Source organism: Thermobia domestica, chromosome 8 (genome assembly GCF_964235325.1).
Source record: "Thermobia domestica chromosome 8, izTheDome1.hap1.1, whole genome shotgun sequence".
In the NCBI taxonomy this organism is placed as follows: Eukaryota; Metazoa; Arthropoda; class Insecta; order Zygentoma; family Lepismatidae; genus Thermobia; species Thermobia domestica.
The window spans coordinates 290,637,185-290,665,049 of record NC_137461.1 but is presented as its reverse complement, the minus strand read 5'-3'; the positions used below and the strand labels follow the sequence as shown (position 1 = coordinate 290,665,049).

General features: G+C 35.7%; 2 protein-coding genes across 2 annotated transcripts in view; both read left to right on the top strand.

Moving 5' to 3' along the window:
- Nucleotides 1-3,127, top strand: part of LOC145693710 (ATP-binding cassette sub-family C member 4-like) — a 116,545-nt gene extending 113,418 nt beyond the window's left edge. Inside the window, exon 12 of the mRNA XM_081769994.1 lies at nucleotides 2,896-3,127. Coding sequence (XP_081626120.1) covers nucleotides 2,896-2,931 — 36 coding nt within the window. The 3' untranslated portion in view covers nucleotides 2,932-3,127. The remainder of the gene's footprint in view (nucleotides 1-2,895) is intronic.
- Nucleotides 3,128-12,914: 9,787 nt separating this feature from the next.
- LOC145693708 (choline-phosphate cytidylyltransferase A-like) overlaps nucleotides 12,915-27,865 on the top strand; it is a 210,482-nt gene continuing 195,531 nt past the window's right edge. The window contains exon 1 of the mRNA XM_081769987.1: nucleotides 12,915-13,164. Within this exon, the coding sequence (XP_081626113.1) occupies nucleotides 12,954-13,164 (211 nt within the window). The 5' untranslated portion in view covers nucleotides 12,915-12,953. The remainder of the gene's footprint in view (nucleotides 13,165-27,865) is intronic.

Genomic DNA, 27,865 nt, shown 5'->3' with positions numbered 1-27,865 from the left:
TCTTTAGCACAGAGCATGCGGATGTTTCTTGGAACCAAGTAACCGTGTTATGCGAGATAATGTTGTATTCGAAATCTCATTACTGATAGACAGATCATCATCTCGTGGTCTATATTCCGAATATAATATATACCATGGGAGAAACATTGGTCATTAGCTCCTTGTCCATTCCCCCAGAAAGGAAGGAAACACGTATTTTCCCTAATTTTCATTATATGCTAGATTCAATCCCTAAGAAATAGTATGCCGCATACCGAAAAATTTTCAAATCTACGTTCTACAGGAATACAAATAGAAAATTTGCATTTAGATTTAGTATAAAGTAATTTTAATAGAATTATTACCGTGTTTACTTGCTTAATAGTCGCACTTCTTGTACACTCCGCATCAAAAAAATTGCGACAGCTAACGCCGTGCAGCTAGGCCACCCAATATAACTCTTCTTATCCCATAATCTTGTCTGCTAAAGAGACCCCCTCTCTCTCCTCCTTTCGTCTCTACCATACTAAAATTAGCTAACATGAACGCAATTCTAATTTCAAACTACACAAGTATTAGTATCGATAAAATGAAATAGCAAAACCTAGACGCAACAAGATTCATAAGTTAATTTAGGGAGAAACTGATACACACACAATGAAAAATTGAAACCAATGAATGTCTATTACACAGAGGCTCAGAAATGAGGCAGAGAGAGAGGGGGGGGCTAGAGAAGAAGAAGAAGGAAAGGGAGAACAGATAATAATGTGGAATTTTAAACTTAGTAAGAAAAGAACCTACATTATAAAGTTCTGTTACCAGAAATCCAACAGTAATATAGAAATAACGTTTGTTTTTATATAGTTTTTTTTAGGACTATTCGAATATATAGAGGATGCTTGAAACATTCATTAAGTCACTTTCAAAAACGATAGCGTAATCAATTTCCAGTAGAACTGTAGGTCTCACAGACACATCTAAGATAATGTCAACAGTTTAACGCATGCTTTGTTTTCGCGTGGTTCGGTTGTAAATTCGGTGGTGTTCATTGGACGTACTGATGCAAGCTACATTCTATTAAACCCAGTAGGTAGCGCAGGTCATATTTTCCATTCCAGACTACTAATGCAAAGTTAACACAAAAGAAGAAAGAAACGAAAAGAAAAAGAAAAAAGAAAGAAAGATAAAATTGAATTAGTGCTATTTTACTGGTAAATTTTCATCAGAAATATCCTATATTAAAAGTCCAAACCATATCATAATGAAAAGTTACAAATGTTCAAATGTAAAATTGGATGTTCCTTATACATGTAGCAGATCTTGCATGTTTCAAATTTCAACGTGAATAAACGACATTGAATTATAGGATGGAAACAAATTTGTGTCGAACTAGTATAAATAAAATTTTGTTTTCAAATAACCAAAGAGGTTGCCATTTTCTATTCTTTTCCGAAAATTTATCTGTTCCGAACATCCAGCATCACTTTCATCTTTTGCGGATATAACGTTGTAATTTGCACAGATAGAATGAACACGCTAGAGCTCAAACGGATCATAGTGTCAGTCGGATGATGTTGGTTACCTTATGGACCACCACTGGGTCGAGGATTCAAACCAGTAGTGTCCCGGAAATTCGACTGAGACTCGGTAACCCAGATGATAAAAAAGATATGTTGCTTATTCCGCTGCCTTTAAACAATATTTCTTTCAGAGATGACCAGGACTGGCGATGTTATGCCCACAGCACGAAAAACTCGAGCTGAAGTTGGCAGTTAATTACATATTCCAGACCAGGTCTATCGGTCTCTTGCTCCGTTTTAACTTTGGAACACTCACACGCAAATGAAGTGCATATGTACATGAGGGAGGGGGGAGAAGTGAAAGATGCAACGACAAAATACGGAAACGTCACGAAAGAAAGAGAGAGAGAGAGAGAGACGAATATAAATATGAAACATATTTATCATTACAGTGTATGATTAAGAACCCACACACTGTTTATTCAAATTTTCGCCAGTGATGTTTTGTAAGTTCTCCAACAGAAGATAAATCTCTGCAGCCATTACTTTATCCGAAAAAGTTAAACTACCTGATGGGGAATCGAACTCAGATTTTGTGGTTGGAAGTCGGGTACTTTACCACCACACCACCGATTGCTTTACTCAAACTTTGTTCAACAAATGCTGTAATATTTCTTTCTGAGAACGATAACACGAAAAGTGTATACTGCAGATCAAGGAATTGTTTCGAATATCCTGGTAAATCCCTTGCCCAACCAACATTCGTAAATCGTCTCTATCTTGATAAATGTGTTTGCTTCCACATTCTTAAGCATTGCATTCCATTCGGTTTTGTTATTTCATTTTATCGATAGCAATACATGTGTAGTTTGAAATTAGAATTGCGTTCATGTTGTTAGCTAATTTTAGTATGGGAGAGAAGAAAGGAGGAGAGAGAAGGGGTCTCTTTACCAGACACGATTATGGGATAAGAAAGTGTATATTGGGTGGCCTAGCTGCACGGCGTTAGCTGTCGCAATTTTTTTTGATGCGGATTGTACCAAGTTTCTGATGCGAAAATCCAACTGCGACTATTACGCGAGGAAAACTGCAATTCAAATATTGTATGATCAAAACAATTTTGAATTTTGATACATACAGCATTGTGTCAACATTAAAAATATGTCCTACATACGGTAAAATATTACATCTTGTAAAAACTAAACTCGTAACTTACCGATTCGTGGGAGACAAAAAAAAGTCTTCTTGACATTCGCACAAAATTGCGAATGTTTTTACTTTAAATTTAAGGTGCGACTATTATGCGAGGGCGACCATTATGCGAGTAAACACGGTAAATTGTTATTTTAACCTTACGGAGTACTCATTTTAATTTTTGTAATTGTGAATATTTCAGCATTATGAACAATCACATCCTCCGGCCAAAAAGTAAATGGGTTATTGAAGAGTAGATTTTCTTCACCAGCGTTAATATAGTTATTTGAAGAGGAATAATAAAACATGGATATTTTGATTTCATCAGTTTTCTATACAAATTTTGTGGAGTCAGTACATTGTACATGAATCTTTATGATATATTATACAGGATGAGAAGTGATTAGATGAAAATAAAAAAAAATCAAGAGTGTTATTATTTCTTTCTTTATTGCCCATTCATACAATAATAAATTCATAATTTAGCTTTGGAAGGAAATAAAACTTTCTACTTGCGACTGTAGAAGTTAATTCCACTGCACAAAAGGTTGTTTAGTTTATATCAGAATAATTTTGAAGAGTACTTACCTTACAAGAAACCTCACTACCACTACCGATGGATCATGTTCTACTGCACCCACCCCCCCTTCTAATACCGCGGACTATCACCCAACATCGAAGTTTCCATTTGAGTAAATTCCGGCGAAACATGTGCAAAAGAATTCGATTCCACTGCTCCCTGCAAGCTTTCCACAGACCAGCGAGGGTTCGCGGAGACTGACGTTGAAGATGTCTCTTCAATGGATCAACGCCGCAGAAATTCACTTATCTGGCATCCGAACTCTACAGATATGTCTTGAAACGGAACGATGTAAATTTCTAATGCCCGTTCTATTCCAAGTTAGGCGTCTCCCACATGTACCCGGGATACGTGCCTATAGTTACGCCACTGGTAAAGGCAACATTTTGGTGTGTAGGAAATGTGGAAGCCTAATTCAATCATTGCTTACGTGTGAATACAACTTCTTACAGTAAATTGAATACCTGTTGTTTATCTGACCGATAGACTATGACATAATGATCTTTTCCCGGCGTAAGGAAAACCTGTCATTAAATAATAATAATAATAATAATAATAATAATAATAATAATAATAATAATAATAATAATAATAATTCCGCCTTAAGCTCTAAATGCCGCCACATGTAACTTCAATGCTAAAAAGGACGTTAAACTTTAGGTAGAAAAGCCTTGCCTCTCTGCAATACTAGTCAGAGCTGCCAGCTTCAGACAACAGAATTATTGATTTTTATCTTTCAAATTAACGTATATTACAAACAATTATGGTATATTCGTTACATACGGGATAAATTGTGGAAACAAGTGTAGTAATACTAATACTAGCAATAATATACAATAAACTTATTTAGTAGTGTTCTCCTTCGAGCACCAAATCGGTGTCACTGTCTTCACCTTTTCTTAAAATCTGAACAAGAAAAACATTTTCACCCTCTCGTAAAAGTAATTGAATTAAAAGAATGGATGGAGGATCTTGTCATTTACCAATTCTCAAATCGCCATTGATTTATTTTAATGGAAATGGAAATTTATTTTAATGGAAAATTTGAGTTATCATTGCTCAAAAGAGAATAGAGAGAGAAAAGCAAGCTCTACTTGGTAGTATTTTCGCATAAACGTAACTAAACAAATTAACCCCTAGATGGCAGTACACCAGGGAGCGATGTTGATAGATTAACAAACTTTAAAAGTCATGTTCCTTCAAATGTGTATTTTTAACTTGTAACAGTCTCCTATCAGGTGTGCGAATTTATTTGCACATTCAACAGCTGCAGAAAAGTGTGCGTTGTAAAGTTATCGTACATTCACCTATTATCGCAAGGACATTATCGTCTATTATCGCATATATCATTAAGGATTAAATTATCGTATGGTTGGCAAGGCTGGTACTAGTGTAACTGACAAAGTCCGAGTAAAGTACAAGCATTTACTGACTGACCTATTTAAGAAAGAAATTAAATAAGAGAAAAGCGTTTGGAGGTAAACGACTTGTGTAACGGCTGGTTTGTCCGCCTTCCAATTTATCTTCATGTAACCTATGTTATATCAATTCATATGTTATTATTATTATTATTATTATTATTATTATTATCATACGGTTTTGCAAATGAGGGAATTTCCATTGACCTTGCAAGTACTAGGAATTAAGTTAGGAAACATCGCCTGTAATCATGACGAGGATCCAAACTACTTCGCTTCATTTTGAAAGTTTTCCATTCTTGTTATCTTTGTTAAAAATTTGATTTGTGCGTTAACAAGTCTGGGAATCCTGAAGTAGAATAATATTAATGTGAGGTATATACAATGAATTATTATTTCTTGTTCTGTTATCCTCGCGTGGTTTTCAATTTGTTCTTTCATTTTATTTTTTTAATTTTCATTTTTCCCTTTTTAACCAATGACAAAATGAACTAGTTACCTTATGTCTATACAGGCAGGCACCCAGATTTTTTTACTGGAAGAGGTTCAAGTTTTGGGGGGTCTAATACTATAAACCAGTGTCTCTCAAAGTGTGGGTCGCGGGCCGTTTCTTTGCTAGATCGCGAGAAGTTTTTCCTTTTAATTGTGAAAATTGTATTTGCATGCAGAGACATTTGTTGTAAAGTAAAGTAAGTACTATCAGTAGAGATGCTGGTTTAGGATGGAAAGAGAATGGGTGAGTCAAAATCTGTCACGGGGTAGGGCATTGCATTGAGAATAGTGTTAGCTCTGTGTTATCTTTATATGAAAAAAAAAATAGAATTATGATTTACAAAATTGAAATACCACCATTACGTAGAATAACAATTTGTATTTGAATAAAAGTAGGTGGGCCACAAAGTACTTTTTAATATGGGTCGCGGTAACAACAAGTTTGAGAACCACTGCTATAAACCATTACGTCTATGTAGTTGAGTTGATTGTGAGTTTAACGTCCCGTTCACCAACGAGGCTATATGAGACGTGGACCTATTGATTAACGTGGAATCTGAACCACATGAGCTCCCGCCGGGAATCGAACCCACGTGTTCCACGCTTATGTCTATATTGAAGGGGTATTGTTCTTCACCCCAAAAGACGATAAGTAATTGTAAAATATTTCCACCTATATTTTCGGGGGGGGGATGATAGAACTAAATTGTTTTATAAGAGAAAGAGTACTAAATGTTCATGCAACATCAATCATTTCCCTGTTAAACAAGGATAGTTTTATTGATAAAGTGTACAGAAGTATGTTGAGTTAAGAAGTTTTGGGGTGTCCGAATGCAGTGGACTTCTCCGTGGGTGAGACCCTGGCGTAAATGTTCTCTTTGGAGCAAAAAATCTGTGATTTTTTTTACTTTCGGAGCACCGTGCAACAAAGACGTGTTGCCAACTCAGGGGAAGGTCGAGTCAGTGTAACCAACAAGTTCAATAATCCTTGAGTTTGGCTCACTTTCAAAATGTTCAAATAATTTGGATGCGTTTCAGACGTCTCTCTGTTTATACTGCGTCTTCCTGGATGAAAGTGACTAAGAGAGGAGGTAAAGGAGAGAGCGAGAGAGAGGTGATAGTATTTCTCTGAAACTGACCTGCACATTTGGTTACCCGATTAAGCTAACTAGGTTGGTTTTTCAGGCTTCTGTGAAATGAGAGGGGAAAAAATGTCACCGTTTATTTCGTACACACCCTTGAAGTATCGCCACAAACTTTTGCGTAGTGCAACACAAGAAACATAAATAGGATTGAGCAAACACGAACAGAAAACAGGGCGTGAACGAAACGGAAATTAAATTATTGACTAACCCACAACTTAAGCACAAAGTTTCTCCTCTTTGTGGTTTTTAACACTTATACATTAATACGACTAAATAAAGTGTAGGCGCTTCATTATTTGATTTTTTAATGCTCACCTTCAGTTTTGAATTTTAGTGTATATCTTAAAGGTAATAAATATATTAAACATTTAAAAAGTGAACAATCTACAAAATGCTGTTAATGAACTAACAACCAGATGCGGCCCTAGGCAATTTGCCGCCTTGTGCAATACCATCTTTTGCCGCTTCCTCCCTTTCTACAGAAAGAACAATCTTAAAAGCCACGATTTAAAGTATGCTACTCCATCATGAATAACGAAGGGGAGGGAAAATGCACTCGGACTCAGAGGCCTAAGCACGACAGATACAACCTCGTTGTCTGCTTTCTCTTTAAATATTGTAATGATTTTGGTAGAGTCAATAATGGACCGAGATTTATCCCCTTCACTAATTTATTATAAAATTTGTTAAATACAAACGTCTTTGATTACAAAGAGTACAATAATGTTTTCTCTTTAATGTCCAAGTAGAGGAGAATAGGTGTTTTGCACGGTGCCCCTTCTCTCAAGGCAGTCTCCAAGGCACCTGCCGGTTCCGGTGAGTCTTGAAGGATAGCCCCTCAGCTCAAGGCAGCTTCGCAAGGCTTGGTTGTAGAAAGGACCCCTAGTCCAGTGCGACCTCGGGAAGGATAGGTGTAACCCTAGTCCAGTACAACCTCAGGACGGTGTAGGTGATTTCATCAGTTGGACAACTGATGCTGGGTCCCTCGGTGGTCCTCCTTTTATTTGTCCTCTTCGGGTCCTTCCGTGGGGTCCGTCTTCTTTCGGTGTTCCTCGGTGTCTTTCGTGTCGGCTTGTTGTCTGCTAGGTTGTTTATAATCATTAGCACGTGTTGAGCTGATACGTGCGTCTGTTGTGATGTGGGGATCCTTACAATATTAATCTATTATGTTAGTGAGAGATAAAGCAAACACATCTGAAGTAGAAGGAGGATGCTAATCGTTTTTATAGAATTCAATATCAACTTCAGTCTCAATATACGTATCAGTCTGCAATTCCAATGCAACCAGCTCTTTTATCTTTGTTTCTTGGTTTTCCTTCTACTCCTCCTTCTGTTAAAAATTGAAAAGAAAAAAAGAAACTTGTTTCCACGTTCAATGACAAGGAACTTGTTTGTGACAAAGACAAGACTAGTTTTCATATCAAAACTGTGATAACTGACTAAATGGAACATATGTTCGCTACTGTTCTAGAATTGAGTTCTTGTATTTGACAACAATCAACAAATTCATTCTGAGATCTATTTGAGCATTTGCTTTAGCACAGTCCACGTGATGCTTAACTATTGCGACCTAAGCATCAATTATGAATGTAGTATTCAAATAGAACAACAGCTTAGTAAATTTAACTACCACCATCATAAAATCTGTTTCCAACAAGAAATATTAATTTTAAATAATATAGTTATCCCAGATTTTTCCACCTTTCCAAACTTGCTGCCCCATGCAAATGCAGGTGCTGCACGTACGTCAGAGCGGGCCCTGCTAATAGCTGCTTCCGAAAGTTTTCTTTAAGAAAATAAATTTATTTAAAAACAATTATTATTGTATTCAATAGCGTTTTGCAGATACTATGTGAATTATATATATACTATTTTGTGGGACTTTAAATAAGGAATTGAGATAAAGATTTTTAAAAAAATGTGTGGAGTATTGATCTGTATGGGTCGGAAACATGGACATTACGCAAAAACGATGAAAAGCGACTGGAAGCTTTTAAATGTGTGTGTGGAGAAGAACGGAGAAAATTAGCTGTATCGAGTGGAAAAGGAACGAGAGCATGTTAGAAATGGTGAAGGAGAAAAGAACAATTATAGATATTATTAAGAAGTGGAAGAGAAATTGGTTGGGACATTGGCTAACAAGGAACTGTATCATGAGTGACGTGGTAGAGGGAATGGTGGCAGAAAAGAGAGGAAGGAGCCGAAGGAAACTACAATTAATAGACGATATTAAAACAGAGAAATCGTAAGTGAAAAAGAAGAGGTTAGCGCAAGGCCGTGGAGCATAAAAGGTAGGGATGGCCACAAAGTTCCGGTTCCGGCGGAACCGGTTCTCGGAGATCCAGTTTTCAGAATCGGTTCCGGACCTGGATCCGAAAATCCGGTTCCAGAACCGGATCTTAGGAACCGGTTCCAGACCTGGATTCGAAGAACCGGTTCCAGGCCTGGATCCGAAAAACCGGTTCCGGAACCGGATCTTTTAGAACCGTATCCGTTCAGACCCGAAAACCGGTTCCACCAGGAACCGGTTCTGGCCATCCCTAATAGAAGGTTCTTAGTTTCAGCAAGTGACCTGCCAATACTGGCAGAATATCTATGATGATCCGAATTAGATATTTTCTAAATGTTTGACTAGTTATGTCCAGGAAATGAAAAGTACATTTTAAAATTCGTGACGAGATGAGAAGCGTATTCAGATGAACCGGAAATATCTCAAGTCTCCTGAGCAACACTAATTCACCACTAACTAAGTCTTAGATCTTAGTGGTATTGTGTTACATGATTCATAGTAGAAAAAAGTATAAAGTGATAACTGATTGTACGAACACAATGAAGACCATTTATCAACGTTTAAAGTTTCTCAATTTATTAGACAATATAGTTGAATAACAAATATCGTTCAAATGTTGTTATATCACACCCTTCGTGGACCTCTGATGAGGCGAAAGTATTTTCATAACTTCTAGATAAAATATTATTTAAAAAAAAAAAAAGTGAGGACACAAATTTTGTACACAAGTTTATAAATCGAAACGACACGAGAAACATTTTCTCAGGGTCGAGAGGAGAACAGAAAAAATCTACCAGAATTGAGACGAGATGAGACTTTTAGAAAATTAACGAGATACAAAAAGAAACCCTCATTTCTCGTTTCCTCTTGTCTCGTGAGAAAATCTATTTATGATGTTCTTCGCTTTTTTTTAACTCGTTCACTATAGTGACCGCGAGAACTCTGGAATCTTGAACCTATACGAATGATAGAACTGATTTCCGTCACGTGTGATGCATCGAAAGAATTCGGTACGATTCGTGGAGTTCTTTTCCGAGAACACACACTTGAGAAAAAGGGAAACAGCAGAAGTGCACCAACAATACTGCCAAACTTAGAAAACATGACAAACATGACAAACAAGTGACAAAAAAGGCACTTAAAAAATGTAGCACGAATACTGACAATTATTCGTTATTAAAGGGTAAAATAATAATAGATAAATATAAAACCACAACAACAGTAATAACAACAAAACAAAACTTAGCGGCAATCCCACAACACTGCACCTTTAAGAAATGTTCGCATAGCGCGCGAGCATATTTTCGAAATACATTCAGGCCTAGCCAGAAGGCATTACGTTTCGCAACATCGCAAGGAGACAAATGAATGCTGAATTACATTCTAACTCGTTCCTACTATTACTACTACTACTAGTAGTAGTAGTACTACTACTAATACTACTACTACTACTACTACTACTACTACTACTACTACTACTTTTGCTAAGGATCTGTATAAGTAGCTACAAGGGCAAACTTATTTCAATGAAAGAAGTTTAATGAAAATTTTTAAAAATAATCGTTAAATCACTTTTTGAATATTACTTTTAATCTTATTTTAACGAAAGAAGTGTTACAAAAAATTTTAAAATAATAAAAAAACTCTTTACGCAGGGTTTGAACCCACGCCAAAAACGATTTTCTTTATTATCATGTTGCGCTAGCTCACTCGGCTACGAGGGCCGACACCGGTTGGCGTTTACTTTGTGCTATATGTTGGTCATGAGGATGTTACCAACAGGATCGAGATATAGGTGTCATTCACTTTTCCTACATTGTTGCCAAGCGTAACCCCGTTCATAATGCTTTATGGCTAGAGTTCAGTGTATTTCGAAAATACGCAGCGCGCGAGACGACACTGGCAAGGATGCGATTGACGACCGGGACACACCCTCACGTTCTATTGGGTGCTGAATTTAGTAAATCTAGGCCAAACTTCACGACTCCTCACGACCACTATACTGCTGGACTAAGCGAAAAGGCCTTTACTCCTTTTCACATACTTTCGAGAAAATAAGCAAAACGCGTTTTGGCTTAGGCTGTACGTTCAAATTTGTTGTATTTCAGTAGAACTTTATTAAATATATTTTTACGATCTAAAATTTGTGGTAATACAGTTAAATATTTTTGCTTATGAAGTGACACTTAAGGTCTTTTTGCTTACTTTCAGTTATAGTTTTGAACATAAGGTAAGCACTCATGACGTCATTACTCCCTACCTATTGGTCAAACCACGTCAATTTCACTTTAGATAAATGCAGAATTGTATTAACATTGCCACACCAATATCTCGATTTTCGAAAAATTTACAGTTAAGGTCTTTTCGCTTAGGACGCCAGTATAGAGCTTTGAAAAAGTTGAAGTGACCTTACTGACGGGTCTTGACACTGAACAACCGAGATGGGCCAACATTAGATAGAAAGTCTGGTTAGCAGTCTCCTAGTTAATCTGACTAAAACCAAAAAGTAACACATTCAAAGTTTCATCAGTCAAATGCGTAATGTTTTGATGAAATGATCTATGTGATTTATTGATTGAAATTTTAACATCCCTTTTCAGTAATGTGGCTATACGAGACTGTGTGATTCAAGTGAGATCAAATCGAAGTCACAGCTCAGGTTTGCATCAGGCAAGCATACTCTTTTCGGGGTTTCTTCAGAGTTGGCAGCCTCAGAGAATAAAATTATCCATTTTCGTCTTTGAAATTATCGTACATTACAAAACATTGTCAAATATTCGTTACGCAAGTGATAATTATAGAAACACGTATAATACAGTACTACTAATATTATTAATAGTATATAATAAACTTATCTAGTAACCTTCACTTTCGAACTCCAAATTATCACCGTCCTCACCATTTTTTAGAAATCCTTATTAACATTACTTTGAACAACAACATTATTTTCATCCTCGTACACGTAATTGAATTTAAAGAATGGATGCAGGGTTCCCATTTGCCAATTCTCAAATCGTTATTGATTTATTTTAACGTGAATGACTCAGTGTGTGTGTGTGTTATAATTACATGCACATCTACATGTATAATTTAATGCACATCTACAATTTAATTGCACATTTAAAAGCTGCAGAAAAAGGTATGCCTTCTAAAATTGTATATTCATCTATTAAATAAAGGGCATTACCGCCATATAGCATTAAGGCTTAAATTATCGTATATCACGCAGGGGCCAGTGTTTCTTCCAGACCTGTGTTTGGGGGGACATTACCCCCCCCCGAACCCTAAGAGTACCCCTCCGGAGACCAAAATAATACGTCTATAATATAATAATAAATAGAATAGTATCAGCAGTGCTCCCCGGAATACCAAGTGTGACGCCCCGGAACATTGTTTCTGAAAGAAACACTGGGAGGGGCGGATCCAGAACGGAGTTCTGGGGGGCGTTGGGTTGTAATACTGCTACTTACAGCTACTTTTAAGAGCTCCAAGCTCTGGCATGGGTTTTATTTTTACATAAAATAAGAAAGTTTTCTCTTCTGGGGGGAGCGGTCGCCCCGATCAGCCCCCCTGGATCCTCTCCTGATATCACGATAAATTATCGTATAGTTGGCAAGCCTTGTTTGTAGCATGGTCACTTGGTTATGAATAATCATTATGAAGTACTTGCAGTTGTGAAACAAACAAATACATAAATAAGAGCCCTCCCCTGCTGTATATCAAAGTACTGCATTGGGGATTTTCATGTGCTTTATGAATACCTTTCAGCGCATTTCATTATTTATATAAATTATCGTGTCAAAAAGTAAAGAAATATTCTTTTCATTTTTGTTTCACACTTCCTTCTTGATTGCTTTAGAAAACGAGAAAACAGAATGAAAAAAAACATGGTTTCTAAAATTTCCCCTTAGCTCGTGCGTAAGTCCTCGTTATAAATTTAGTTTTTGTACTTAGAAGTTTGAACTATTATAAGATTGTATGTGTATGCAGAAGCAAAATTAAATACTCAATCACTGCATTGACTATTACATTACACTATACATAGATCGCTTAAAATAAATGTCTTATACAAAAGCATGAAGTAATGTTCGGGCGAATCAAACAATATACACGTTGGATATTACATAATGATGCATTGTGGTAGCTCATGTCATCGAGCAGTATTAACCACATCCTCTGAGCAATCTTCAGATAACCATCAATTTGTTTTTTATTGCCAACGTGTCTTTTCACGTTGCTTATCCGTGAGTGATGTCATGTAATCAGCCGATGCCTTCCCACCTTGTGACGTCAGAAGAAGCAGGTTTGTATTTTTAGTTTGAGAGAACACACCTTATGGCCGATGGGCAGTGTTTCAGTAGCTGCAGCGAAGAGTGTGTGCATACTATCAACCAGCTGAAAATGATGGCAGAAGCAGATACTAACAACAGCGAGGCTAAGAATGGAGACGCAGAAGTATTACATAGTGTTTGCAACAATGGAGAAACAGAGGATCTTGTTACATCGTACATCCGCAGTCGAAATTGTAATCAACAGACACAAACCAGTAAGTTATAGATGAATAATCTACCTTATTTGTGCCATAAATTTACAAACCACTGTTAGAATATGAGTTTTACATGTCACTGTTTCGAAAAATGCAATAATATATACAACCTGTTATTTAACAATGAAGTTTTTTCACATACAGTACATCAGGCGCGCACCTAGAAATTTTTGTTAGGAGGGGTTCAAGGTTAATGGTGGATGCAATAATACTAGACGCTATGTCTATGTAGTATTGGACGGGTATTATTCTATAACCGAAAAAAAAAACAACGATGTGATTTTTAAATACTGACATCTATATTCTAACCAGTGGCGGATCTGGCCTGGTGCCGGTGGGCCTAGGTCCCCAATTTTTTGAGTGACAAAAATAATTTAAGATATTATTTTATATTCTTGGAAGCTTATAGTAAACTCATGGTATTCCTATATCATAGTGTGGATTCTGGCTGGCCTCCCAGTTTTTACTTTCCAGATACACCACTGATTCTCACGGAAAATGATAAAATTAGATCGTTTTTACAAATGGTAAGGTCAAATCTTCAGTCTATACCAAATATTTGTCTGGTAAACAAGTTTAATTTTATCAAGAGAGTGTACAGATCTATGCCGAGCTACGAAGCTTTGAAAGGGAGGGTTCCTGATCCGATGAGCTCCCCATTGGGTGCTCCCCTGCAAGGGTGCCGATCCTGGGGGAGACGTGGAGGGCCGGGACCCTCCCAAAGCTCGTGTAGACCCCCCCGCATTATATCTATGAATATACAATATTTGGCATAATTTCAATTAAATTTGTCTTAAAATCCTCATATATGCTTTCTGCATCTGAATGTCCCCCCCAAAAAAAATACAGAGAAATCGGCGCCCATGCTTCCCTGCAGTACATAAATAAATAATTTATTGCAATACAATTAAAAGTATCAACTCCATGAGGTTGGCAACCAATGAAATACTTTTTTAAAGGCATATAAAAAATAATAATTTGTTTCCATTTTCTCGAAAACTGGATTAAGAATTAATTCTCGTATATCTCCTATTGTTCGGCTAATTGCGATCTATCAATTAATACACTATAATTAACAATATTATAGTTAAAACAACAATTAAAGTCTTAAGAGTTAATGTTGGGTTTGATTTGATTTTTTAGTTTGAATGTTCCTTTCAGCAGGGCCAGATTAAGGGAGGGGCTTAGGTGGGCTATTGCTCCGAGCCTCCAGGTGTACAGGGGCTTCCACTCTGATCAAAATCTCAACTGGCTATCTAAAAAGAATCATGAAGATACAATCATTATCATAAAATAAAATATGACCAAAAATATGAAACATTTCCCTTAACTTTCCTACTGTATTTTCACAGAAATGTATTAGGTGACGTCAGCAGGGGACACATATTTTTTCTAGCTCCGGGCCTCCAGGTGGGTTAAGGTGGATCACCACCCGGAAGTCAGTATATGCATTAGTTCATTGCCTTAACCAATGCGTAACGAAATGACACTTATTATAAGTATTGCACTATAAAATAGAGTTATGCGTTAGCTACAACATAAGATACTACTTCCTGTGCTTATGTATTCTGTTATCTAAAAAAGTAAGATACAAGAGGAAAACTTAATGAGTTTTAAGATGAGTACGCAAGATGGCGCTTGCTGTTAGATCTTGCTACTCCTGTGCTCAGTTTTATGAAATTTTTACTTGTAAGCATAAATTATTTTACAAGTAGTTATCTCTTTACGGAATATGGATATTATATGACCGTTTATTGTGTTATGTTCCACATTTTATCCAAATATTATTCTAAGTTTAAGGAAATAGTTTTAGCAGCTAAATCTCATGCTTGCGCAGGACGCCATAATGCTTCGTTGCCAAACTTATATGTGTGCTGTTGCAGTCACAGTAGTAGAGCAATTCCTTGTTAGCGTTTGAAGTCCAGAAGCGGAACCTGTGAATTGTGACAAAACTATTATAATTAATAAAAGTTTGAAATGGGGAAACGGGAGGAATCATAAAAAAGAAAAAAGAATTCAACTCAAAGTAGAAGGTCGAAGAGCCCTGCCTTTCAGCAACGAGCACGGGCGCACCCACAAGGATATCTATTGGGTCCGGACCACCCCACCCAAATTTCGTAATGCGACTAATATTTGTAGACATTCTTAACAGAACCATACTTGTTTAACAGAGAAATGATTGATAGTCTAAAGATTTGATTTTACGGCTTATCTGTATTCTTTCTTTTCTTATAAAAATAATCTAAAGATATAGGTGGCATTAATTAACAATTACTTATCGTCTTTTCGGCTGCAGAATAAAACACGTTAAATATTACCTAAACGTATTGAATCCCCCAAAAGTATTTTGGTCCCCTCCCAGCAAACATTTCTGGGTGCATGCCTTGCAGCGAAGCTATATGAGACATGAACCTATCGCTACCACATGAACAGTATGCAGGAATTTATTTCGGTGGGGGTTCAAACTCAATATGAGGGTCTTTTATATTAAAATTCCTAAAATTGCCCCTAAAATTAGGCCAAATTTACACAAAAGACGAAATTTCGGGGGGGGCTCCGGACCCCCAGGACCCACCCCCTGCGTACGTCCTGCACATGAGTTCCCGCCGGGAACCGAACCCGAGTCTTCCACGTCAAAAGCGCGTCGTTAACCTTTTAGAAAAAAGGAACCTTCATAATTTTGGGAGAATATCTCATTACCCTTACTATATGTTGTGGTTCTGCTACTGTCATTACAAAAATAATTATGTGTGTGTATCCCAGTGTTTCTCAACCTGGGGGGCGCGACCCCTAGGAAGGTCGCGAGATGGTTGCGTGGGGGTCGCGAAGATAACCGGAAGAGAGAAATATAATTAGAATCTAATACCGGAAAATATTTTTAAATATTATTTTGAATTTTGTTCTGATAGGTATATTTTTACTTTTCACATACTGTTAAGAACAACAACAACAACAAAAAATCTACTAAACATTTTCAACAGGTGCAGAGTTGCTCCATAATCTATTTAAATGAAAGAGATACGATATGAAACTAATGGAAACTGTATATTAAAATACCAGAAAAATACAAATGCAACAAAACTTGCATATTGAAATACAATTAAAATTAATAGCTAATGAGATACCTGAGCATGGTATGATTTCACTAGTGCGGCAATGTCCGGTTCAATCTTCGTGACGCATATGATCATCATTTGAAATACTCAGTAACTTTTTTTAATAACTGTCCAACTTTTTAAAACCAAAATTAAAAATCATTTTATTTTTATTATATGACCCAAAATTAAGGGACTTACGAAATTTTTAAAATTTTTAAACGGCCTCCATTTTGAAACATTATGACGGACCGGCTTTGATGTTTGTAATATGAATGAACTGACCAAATTTGGTTTTAATCCAGTCGTTTTTAGGGAAGTTACTGTATCCACTATACATAGAAAAAATTGGTTCTACTATTTATAGAAATAGATGGATACCGCGAGATCTTCGCAATAGGTATATTAAATAGGGCTATCCAAAACAAGTTGACTACAAACCAGAAATTATAAAAGGGTCGCTGGCAAGAGGATAGGATAAAATGGGGGTCGTAATATGAATTAGGTTGAGAACCACTGGTGTATCCTAGCCTTCTTATTAGATTAATGTTATCGGTGGTGCGTTTATCATACATCAATTTCTAGATTTACGAAAAAAAAATAGTTTTTGTCGATATTCTCGAACACTGCGCATGAGGATTTAGATTCACATTTTGTTCAGATGAATGACAACTATCGATCGGTATATCTGATGCTTGAACATTTTTTCCGCCTTCTTATTAGCATCACGTAATGGAGTCTTGTAATCTTTCAGTTTAACGTTCCAAGATTATACCATTTAGACTGAGGGGAACGGATGATGATTAAATGATTGGTGGAATGAGAAATAGGAGGAAACGCACGCTCACGATGTTATCCACCACAAACTGACTTGGCCGGGGATCGAACTAAGGGTCTATGTAGTATTGAACGGGTAGTATTCTCTACTCGAAAATACGATAAGTAATTGTAAAGTATTTCCACTTATATTTTCAGAAAAAAATGATAGAACTAGGTTGTTTTTATAAGAGAAAGAGTGCAGATGAAGTGTAAGATCAAATTGTCATACTACATCAATCATTTCCCTCTTAAGGGTCTTCATTCGGCTGATACCGAATTGATTCCGAAACGGACGAGTTGATTCCCATTAGCTGACAGTAGATTTACCCCTAGCATACGAGTTGATTCCCATCTGGTGAGTGCATATTTACCCTTAGCGTACGAGTTGATTCCGATACCGTTCGATTCCGATTTCGCATACCGTACCGATTCACGTGTGCGAACCACATCTTAGCTGCTTGTGAAGTTGTAGTTAAGCAAACTATCCTAAATAATTCCAAACTTTCAACCTTTGAATAACTCACTTGACATATGCAAGTTGCAATATAAATTTGAGAAATGTTATACAGCTAACAAACTACAGAAAAAGAAGTAGCGAAGATGCCGCGGACCAACTATTAAGAAGATACTCATATCGGGTAATGGTAGACTCTGTTAGTTTAATCATTTGTTCTTTATATAGTTCTGTTTGTCCCGCATTTTTTTTCTTTTCTTTTTTCTTTTTTTTTTTTTTTTTTTTTTTTGGAGTAGTCTTCTTCTCGTTTCCCATTTTAAGATAAGTTTCAGTCTGAACACCCTTCAATGTTTCTATCAGGTGGAAAATGTTTGGATGGTGAGAGTAAAATTGAGTGTTCAGTTTAGAGTGGAATGTTTCGCAACAATTATAGTACGTTCAGAACTACTATTAAAGTCGACCCACATTACGGGTGGGAAGCCGCTGTTTGCGAGAATATAGGTCTCAAGTAAACAATCAAAAAAATCATCCAGGTTTCCATGTATAGGTTCTGTGGGACATTAGATCTTCTACAAAGCAGTCTTCAATTTGATCTGGTGGAAGAAGAGGCAGTCCAAACAAGGTTTTGAGAAGTGCTCTAGTTCAGAGTCTTTTTGTTTTAAAATCATTTGACAGTCCCAAGGATTGAATATTTCTCCACCATGACTGACCGAAATGGAATCTGCAGCCCTGTATAGTCGTTTGGGACCAAACGTAAGCAATTGCTTGGTGGATTGCGGTCTCAAAGTCAACGTATATTATGTCTGGATTGGTAATATTTTTAATTAAGCACAAAACTTCATTGTATGTCTCAGAGGTTTTGTTTGGGAGGAAAAGACCCAACGGGAAATAGTTTTTCTTTATTTACACCGTGAATTATAAATATTTGGTGGAACAGCTTAGGGCAGCTCTTGAAAGTTCCATCTACATATAAAGTTTTCGAATTCTTAAGAAAATCTAAATTACTTTCACACGAGAAACCAACAATATTCTTTTGTGAGTCGTACACAAACAAAAAGTTTTCGCCCGTGTTTCTGTAGAAAACACTTTTCTCTAGGGCTTCGTGCAGTTCTATTAAGTTATTAGGCAACTTCAGAAGCTTGCGTGAGTGAGCAGCATTAATATTTTTCCTAATTCGAACTAAATCACACGTTGTGAATGTGTCGATATCACTATTAGCTAACTTGATGCGTATAAGTTTCAACGGGCGCTCATACAAATTTTCTTCCGCATTCCTTTTGACTGAATTACTAAGTCTTTGTCAGTTTAATGTATCAGAGTTATCTTTTTCATGATTATGATCTAATTGCGAGCGAACAACACAATTTAAAGTTTAGGATTACAAAACACTTATATGTTCTTCTCGTACATGTATATCATTCAATCCTACCGACGAGACATTTATGGAAACAAAATTTGTAACCATCTATCACCAACAGTTGCTTGCCCTTTTCACTTGCCACCACTTCAAACTCCATCACTGGCACACAATGAACTGATTTCTCGCAAGTGAGTAGCGATACCTGCGGGAACTGTGTGAAAGCAGTCTGGGAATCAACACGAACTGTGAGGGTTCGTAGTGTTGGGAATCAACTCGGATGTTATCGTTAGACAAACTTGTCGAATGCGGGAATCAATTCGTACACTACCAAAACCCCAAGGGACGCAAAACGGCAGCAGCGCTTCATTCACTACAGCGAAATTAAACTACCCCTAATTTTAAAAGTTTTTCTGTAATATCTTCAAAACAAATAAAAATATTCGAAAACGAGAAACGTAGTGAACTAGACAATACGATTTTAAATGCGATACCGTTATCACAACCACTCTATCTTCTTACGATTTGCAACTGTAGCTAGTTTTATTTATTTATTTATTTGTGGGTTCTGTAAATAGCGGCATACCAAAAGCAGATAGGTGAATTGTGGTGAAGGTATCACATGCAAAATCGTATTGGCTAGTTCACTACGTTTCTGCTTTTCGAATATGTGTATTTGTTTTGAAGATATTGCAGAAAAACTCTAAAATTAACGGTAGTTTAATTTCGCTATAGTGAAGACCCTTAAACAAATATAGTTGTATCGAGAAAGTGAATAAATGTATGTTGAGTTAAAAAGTTTTTTGGGGGGAGGGAGTACGGACTCCGTGGACCCTCCGTGAGTGCCCTTTTGCTATATAGTATAGTTAAATGGATATAGCCCAAAATAACTCTTAAATTCAAATTTGTGTTTATATTATTGTACAAAGATGGCATGTATGTTATTCCATAGACGACATTTAGATGAATAACAAGTTGCTTAGTCTAACGGTAAGAATAAATTCTCATGCACAGGGCCTGAGGCAATTTTCCGCCCCCCTTTTTTTTCTAGAAAGAACAAATCTTAAAAGCCATGGTTTTATTTATAATACCCTATCATGAATAACAAAGGGAAGGAAAAAGTGCGTTCGCACTCAGAAAGATCTAAACACTAGAAATACGATCTGGTTGTCTATTTTTTTTTCTTTAAATAATAATCTATTATGTTAGTGAAAGATAAAGCACACCTGCAGACGAAAGATGGTCGAGCTTCAATCTCAATATATCAGTTTGCAATTCCAGTGCAACTAGCTCTTTTATCTTTATTTCTTGATTTACCTTCTACATCTGTTTTTTTTTCTTTCTTTTCTTTAAAACTTGTTTCTACCTTCAATGATAAGGAACTTGTTTGTGACAAGACTAGTTTTCATATCAAAACTATCATAACTAACTAAATGGAACAGGTATTTGCTACTGTTCGAGAACTGAGTTCTTGTATTTGACAAAAATCAAGCAGTTCATGCTGGGATTTGTTTGACCATTTGCTTCAACACTGTCCATGTGATCTAAATTCAAATAGAAGGTCAACTTAGTAAATTTAACTACAATTATTATGAGGTCTGCTTCAAACAAGAAATATTTATTTTAAATAATATAGTTATGACAGATTTTGCAAACTTACAGCCCCGTGCAAACGCACGTGTTCTACATATCGTACAGACGGCCCTCTAATGGCTCTATAAGGTATGCCATTCCTTGTTAATTGATAGATTTCATTGTACTTAAATTGATGTTTATTTATTTATTGTGTAAAGAAAACTTCAGCGGTCTCCATTAGCGTATATCTTTTGTTTTTTGCCTTCTTTTGGTAGCACTTCCTAACCGTCATGCACATATTACGTTTTGTTTTCGTAGTTTGAGGGAATATTTTCTAATCTAGGGAAATTTCGTGAGTGACAAAAAGGGAAAAAGGAATGTTTTTCGATAAAACGTGAAAAGCCAGGGAAATTCTCGAGCACGCTGTTTCAGTGTTTCTCAACCTTTTTTTTCTTTTTGGGACTGTTTCATACTTTTATAACACTCCTGCACCTGATTTTTTTCCCTAGATGCCAAAAAGCAAACACAGAAAAATACATATATATTTTTTTAATTATGGAACGACAATGAGATACAAATCTCACTTTTAAGCAAATTACGTAAGACTCTTGAATGGAAACAAATTAAGTATTACATACTAGTAGTTACATATTAAGTCGATTGGCGATAAATATTTGTTTCCTTCTAAAGATAATTTCTTTGCGCAAGATCTTAGAAGACATGAAAAAATCTCGCAACATACCTGACATGTATTCGCGACAAAGCAGTTGAGAAACGCCGGATTAGTTGACCAATATGAATGTTTAAATTTTTCTTTCTCCTTCAGAAGTAAAACCACAAAATTGCAATAGTGTGTGTGTGTGTGTGTGTGTGTGTGTGTGTGTGTTTGTGTGTCTTCAAAGCAGGATAGGCAAAAACCATGGTTTTTATTGAAAAAAAAAAAAAACAAAAACCCGTTTTTTTATTAAACCTTTTTTTTTGTTGTTTAAACCAGGTTTTATTGGTTTAAATAATTTGCTCTGTGTATTTATATCACACAGGGACAGAAATAAGTTTGTTTCGCCTTGGTGTTATTATGCAACAACCGGGTTATGTTGGAAGGGGTCACATAACGCTTAAAGCGGAATCCAACCGCTTCTCGGCTTAAATCCGAGGGAAATTGTCCTTCATTTGGACTCGAAACCGGGACTAATTGGCCACAACTGCTATACATCTGCCGATCCACTCACGAAGGACTCCTGATAAAAATACGTTGTACTGATCTTTACATACTTGCTAATATAATTGTCAAGAATCATTTCAGAAGGAGAAAAAGATATATAGTTGAACAAGTGAAACGATTATACAGATTTACATATGGACAATTTCAAAATACTGCAGAGTATAGAAGAACTAATTTAATCCAAGTTAGTTCACTACGACTTTTATTAGTCCAAGTTAAAGAAATACAACGACTTAATTGGTGTATCAGTACGAAAAGTGAATAAAGATACGAATGATTTAAGTCCACTTTGGCCATTTATACATAAATAGATATCAAAGATACTTCTGATTTCAATAAATGCCTCTAGTGCAGTTTGTATGACACCCCCCCCCCCTCAAAAAGTACGGCATTTCGATGTATTTTATCAATAGTAAACATTATTAGAACGAAACAATATTTAGAATTTTTCTTTGATTGCAACTGCATAATAATAATAATAATAAACTATAAAATAAAATCACATAACATTCATAAACTTATACAAAAAACAAAAGGTGCTTTTGTAGTATAATCCCTTTGAGTAATGAATGGGGAATTTAGGTCTGAATATAATATGAATAATATACGGGAGTGAAACGTGATAACCCACAAATGTGTGTCCATCAACATTTTACGAACACTTACACTTTATGCACATTTATCGCTTTTTGGTTTAAATCATTTTTTATTTTTTATTTATTTATTTATTTATTTATTTATTTTACCCAGCTGGTTTAAACCAAGGTTTAAAACCATCTTGGTTTGAACCAGCCAACCCTGCTTCAAAGTAGAATAATTTATACTTGGCTAGGTGTTTTTGTGTTTGGGTGTGTGTGTTTTGTTAAAAAAAAAAAGGAAAAGGAAAAAGTAAAAGAAATAGAAGCAAAAAAAACAAATAAACAAAAGAAATGTGTTTGGCACTTCCTTTAATCTATCTAAATTATTGTTATCATTAAACTTCTGTCATTGGCATTGGACACTTAACAAACTAGAAAAAAATATGATAAGAAAAGGGTAATTTTTGTGTCAGTCGAGGAAAATTTTCTTAAGGAAACTTACAAACGCGATTACGTGTAATATCATGTAAACAAATGTTGTTACAATGACCACAATAAAGTTCATCAACATATATAGTCTATTTGTAGTAGCATTCCCACAACTATACCTTCTCGAAGTAATAAGAATGGAAAGTCGGTCAACTTCTGTAGCCTAAAGATTTAGCTATAGCTTTCAACTTTCACTTTAGTGAACCCAATTCTTTTAGGCTTTATTATTATTATTATTATTATTATTATTATTATTATTATTATTATTATTATTATTATTATTATTATTATTATTATTATTATTATTAATTATTAACCTGCGATCAGTCGCGCCTTATGGAGTAACGACATCAGTCGCGTGTATAGATTTTTTCTAACGCACCATTTTATCTTTATAACACCAAAATACTAATTCTGGGCACGCACGTTTTCTTTATTTCTGAAATGTTGCAGAAATGCTTGTTGTTTTCCTCCAGGGGTCTACTTTCTGCTTTTAGTAAGAAAATACGTGATGAAGTGCATTAATTATATGTTTTTTTTTTTTAAATATCAAATCCTATTTTTAGGCAGTATGTAAGAAAATAAAACTGGTCCGGGCTGATATCATTTTCGTACATTTTATTTTATATTTTCCATGCTCAGTGAGTGACAGGAGAGTATATAGGTCGGGAGAAGGACAATAAAAAGTTGAGGTAATTTAACAAACTGAGAGACCGTATTTGTAAACAAGAAATCCATTCATGCTTAGCTACTCCACCCCTAGTTATTGCTCCAAAACAACAATGTAAGAGTACAGGAGGTATTTTAAAAATAACTTTAGTGACGTAAAAGAGAAGAAAAAAGGTACAGCTAAAAATATATTATTGTTAGATTTTTTCTAACAGCGGGACGGATCGCGAGATAAGAGCCTGCCTTACTAAGGGCGCCATCAGGGGGGCAAGGAGGGGCGCTTGCCCCCTAGAGGAAATTGTACTTCAGAATATCGAAAATCCAATAGGATTTTTACATTAGTTACAGCAAAAATTGAAACTATTTTTGAAACGTTGCTTATACTTGCCCCCCCCCCTTGGAAACCACAACATGGGCGCCCTTGTGCCTTATTAAAATTAATACAAAATTTACCATTTTTCTTTTGCTTGTTTATTCATAAGTGAAAGGAGATAATGAAATGCAACTTACCGCAATCATAGATAATGTTATTCTACAACAGAAAATATGAATCTGAAGAATGTTCACTGTTGCCATCCATAGAAATTACGGTGTTGCTAGAATAACAACGCCCCTAAAATCTAAGTTAAGGCAGCGTCTAGAGGAACGCTCAAACTGCATTTGGTTACATATCATGTTGTTTTGGTATCCTGTGAACTACTTTTTAAATAATAGTTGTATTTAGTTTGTAATAAACAAAATAGTTTTAACATACAGCTTATTAAAACTAAATAATAATGTTATATAAAAGGTAGTACACAGAAAACCAAAATAATATGATACGTAACCAAATGCACGTGAGAACATTCCTCTAATCGCTGCCTTAACTCAGATTTTAGGGCCGTTGTTATTCTGGCAACACTGTAATTTCTATGGATGGCAACACTGAAAATTCTTCATGTTTATATTTTCTGTTGTAGAACAACTTATCTATGATTGTGGTAAGTTGTACGAGTATTTCATTATCTCCTTTCACTTATGAATAAACAAGCAAAAGAAAAATGGTAAATTTTGTAATATTTTTAGTAAGTCAGGCTCTTAAGGTCGGGACCCACTTTTTACGTGGGCTCCAAATCAAGACCGAAAGCTTCAATCTGAGCAGTTGATTCGTGTACGCACAATCATACAAGATCAATCCTCACAATGTAAGGTCGTTCTCCATTACTGAATTACAGGGCTACTGGTCGAGACTGAAGAAAAAGTGGGTCAATGTTCCGTTAAGGGGGTCCAGTAATTTCTTCCACACGAAATTTGCAATTTCTCCACTTCTTTCCATTGATTTGCGCTTGATTACATAATATTAGGTTAGGTTAGGTTAGTTTTTGACCCCCTTAACGGAACATGGACCAAAAAGTGATTTTAAAAAAAAAATCTTTAGTAACGAAAAATGAAAAGAAATGCAATCTTTCACTTTAACTCTCCACTATTATGTCCGTTACGCTAAAGGAGACAATGATTAAGGCAAATGAATCATGTTGCTAGAAATGGTGGAATGAGAATGTGGGAGAAAATGGAAGTGTCTTACTTGGCCCGCTATCGACCCAGGGATCCCACGGACCTGAGATAAGCGCTCTACCACTGAGCTACTGTGGCTCCATCTTCAGTAACAGGAAGTCTCGTAAGTATTTCTGTGGTGGAATAATACAATACCTTAACAACTCACGAATTTATTTTCTGCAGGAAATAAGCTATAATAGCTAAATACATTATAACAACCTAGAACGAACTAATAATCGTTAAAACAAAGTAATTATAAACAATCCTTTTATAACATACATTGAAAACGATATTAAGAGCTGAGGGTAAATGAACAAGTGAGACTTAAACTACGTAAAGGTATCCGATCTTTTTTTCTAAGGTTGGGAACTAAAGATTTTATTGGGCATCCTCGTGACTAAGCGGTTAACGTACTCGCCTTTGGCGTAGGAGAGACTTGGGTTCGATTCCCGGGAGCTCCTGTGCTTCGAATTCTATGTTAAGACGTAGGTCCAGGGGACACTAAAATCGAATCAAATAGAAGCTTTCTTTTATCGATAATAGGGAAATGCCGGTTATTATAATCAATGGGGCCTTCATGTATGCTTGAAGAGATGTATTTATCACATATCTACAATTAGAGAAGTATGACAAACGCCGCATATACATTAAATCGCACCCGTGTGTTTTAATCTTCGTACGAATTCTCCATTTTACCTCCATCAAATTTTATTTTTCACTTTTTCCTAAAGTTTATTTTATAAAAGCATTGTTTATATTTTATTATTTCTGTTATTGCTTACTTTTAGTCTTTATTCAATAAGACCCACTAACTTATATTCCGTGAATCATTTACTTAACACCGGATACATGCATGTATAGGGTCTATATAGTGGCGGATGTAGGCCAGGGTCGGGGGAGCCTAGGCCCCCCAGTTTTTTTAGTGACAAAAGTAATTAAAGCTATTATTTATATACAGTATTTTTGAAAGTTTATAGTAAACATGATATACCTATCAAAGTGTGGGTTCTGAATGCCCTCCCCCCAGTTTTTACCTTCTAGACCCGCCTCTGGGTCTATAGTATGTTTTAGGTATTATATCATACATAAAGTCTCCGTCTCGTCTCGAGTCGAAAATAGTGGTTTTGGTCTCGTCTCGATCAATAGATGCTTGTCTTAATCTCGGCCTCATTCTCGAGGAACAAGTCTCGATAGTCTCGAAATAAATTATGAGAAATTTATAAATACAACCTCTAATTTCCTCTTTTCGGGGGACACGGTGCAGAGTTGTATTTACTAATCTTACTATCACGAAGATTATGAATATGAATATGAATATGATTTTTTTGTATTTACTAATCTTACTATTAGAATAATAAATTGCTACTGCAATATGTTTCGGGGTTATGTTTAACAGAAGGGGTCCTGAAGCACGTAAAAAACATAAAATTTACAGGAGAAATGGAATATGCAAGTCAGTAGCGTAACTAGAATTTTTCTCAGGGGGGCAATGAAGGGCCCAAGAAAATTTTGAGGGGGCCATCTCCAATGAATGTTTTTTCATATATATATATATATATATATATATATATATATATATATATATATATATATATATATATATATATATATATATATATATATATGAGTGTGTGTTTTCAAGGTGAATGTTTTCATCTTTGTTGTTCATGATTTTACTCTTTTACGGTGAAAATGTATGAATTTACTACTTCAAACAACTAGGATACATTAATACAACTGATTTCTAATATAAGTAAGTAGTAATTTAATCGCTGCATTTAAAATATGTGTGGCTGGTAGATTTAAGTGGAAGCAGAGAAATACACTTTTACAGGTCCGAGGTCAAGAGACAACTTATATGTTCATGTCTCTACTTAAAAGAGGATCTTTCTATTCTTGTGGGCAGCAGCAAACTTATCAACAACTTCTTCAAGATCTAATGATTTAGTAATTTTCTTCAATATAACGTAATCCTAAGTTTTGCAACCTATCATCAGTCATTGAATTGCCTACATGTCTTTAATCTTTTAAAACATGAGAATGGCCTTTCACATGTAGCACAAGAAACTGATATAGTCACAAAGATTATATCTAACTACTTGGTTTCTAGGAATGCGTTTTTGTAAACGCAAAGATCAACGAAATTCACCAAGGAATCAACTTTGGTTTTCTCTCGTCTTCAAACAACTTAATTGTGTTTGGGAGGATTTTGAATTTACATTTAAATATTTCCAGATCACTTTCATAATACTGGGCCATATGCTCCACAATGTTGTAAGTTAGAAAGTTTTCACCTTTTGGATGTAGAGTGGTGATTGATCTAAGGATTTTTGCTACATGATCCAAGGGTTTTTCCGTCTCAGTGATTGCCTTATCAATAGTAGGGAGAAAAATGTCTCTTGATAGATGTATTATCTTTAGAAAATTCGTCTTCTGCCTCCAATGAAGGAAGAGATTAATCCAAAATTAATTTGTGATATTTCGATGGCGAATGTCTAGTTCATTTCCACGAGGAACCCCTATAGTCTATCTGTTTCCGGTTCTGGAATTTCAGGACCATTTTCTTTGCATATCCACAAATATTCTTGATAAATTTGTTCGAATGTTGTTCGTTGAGAGTCATATTCTCCAGACCACATTTTCGACAGCGTTTGAACTGGTGAATCTACAAGAATCAAACCTTCCGACATGTCTGAATCTACATAAAATAAGGCGAAGCCCAAAGTTACAGCATGGCAACAGTCATATTAAATTTTACCCGAAAACATTCCATCTCGTACAGATGTCATTTATTTTCCGGATGGAATGATGGAAGTAAATAAATATCACAAGTTCCAAATTTGGTTTAATACCGCATAATAATATAAATAGTTGTTTGGTAGATAAATTGTATTATTATTATTATTA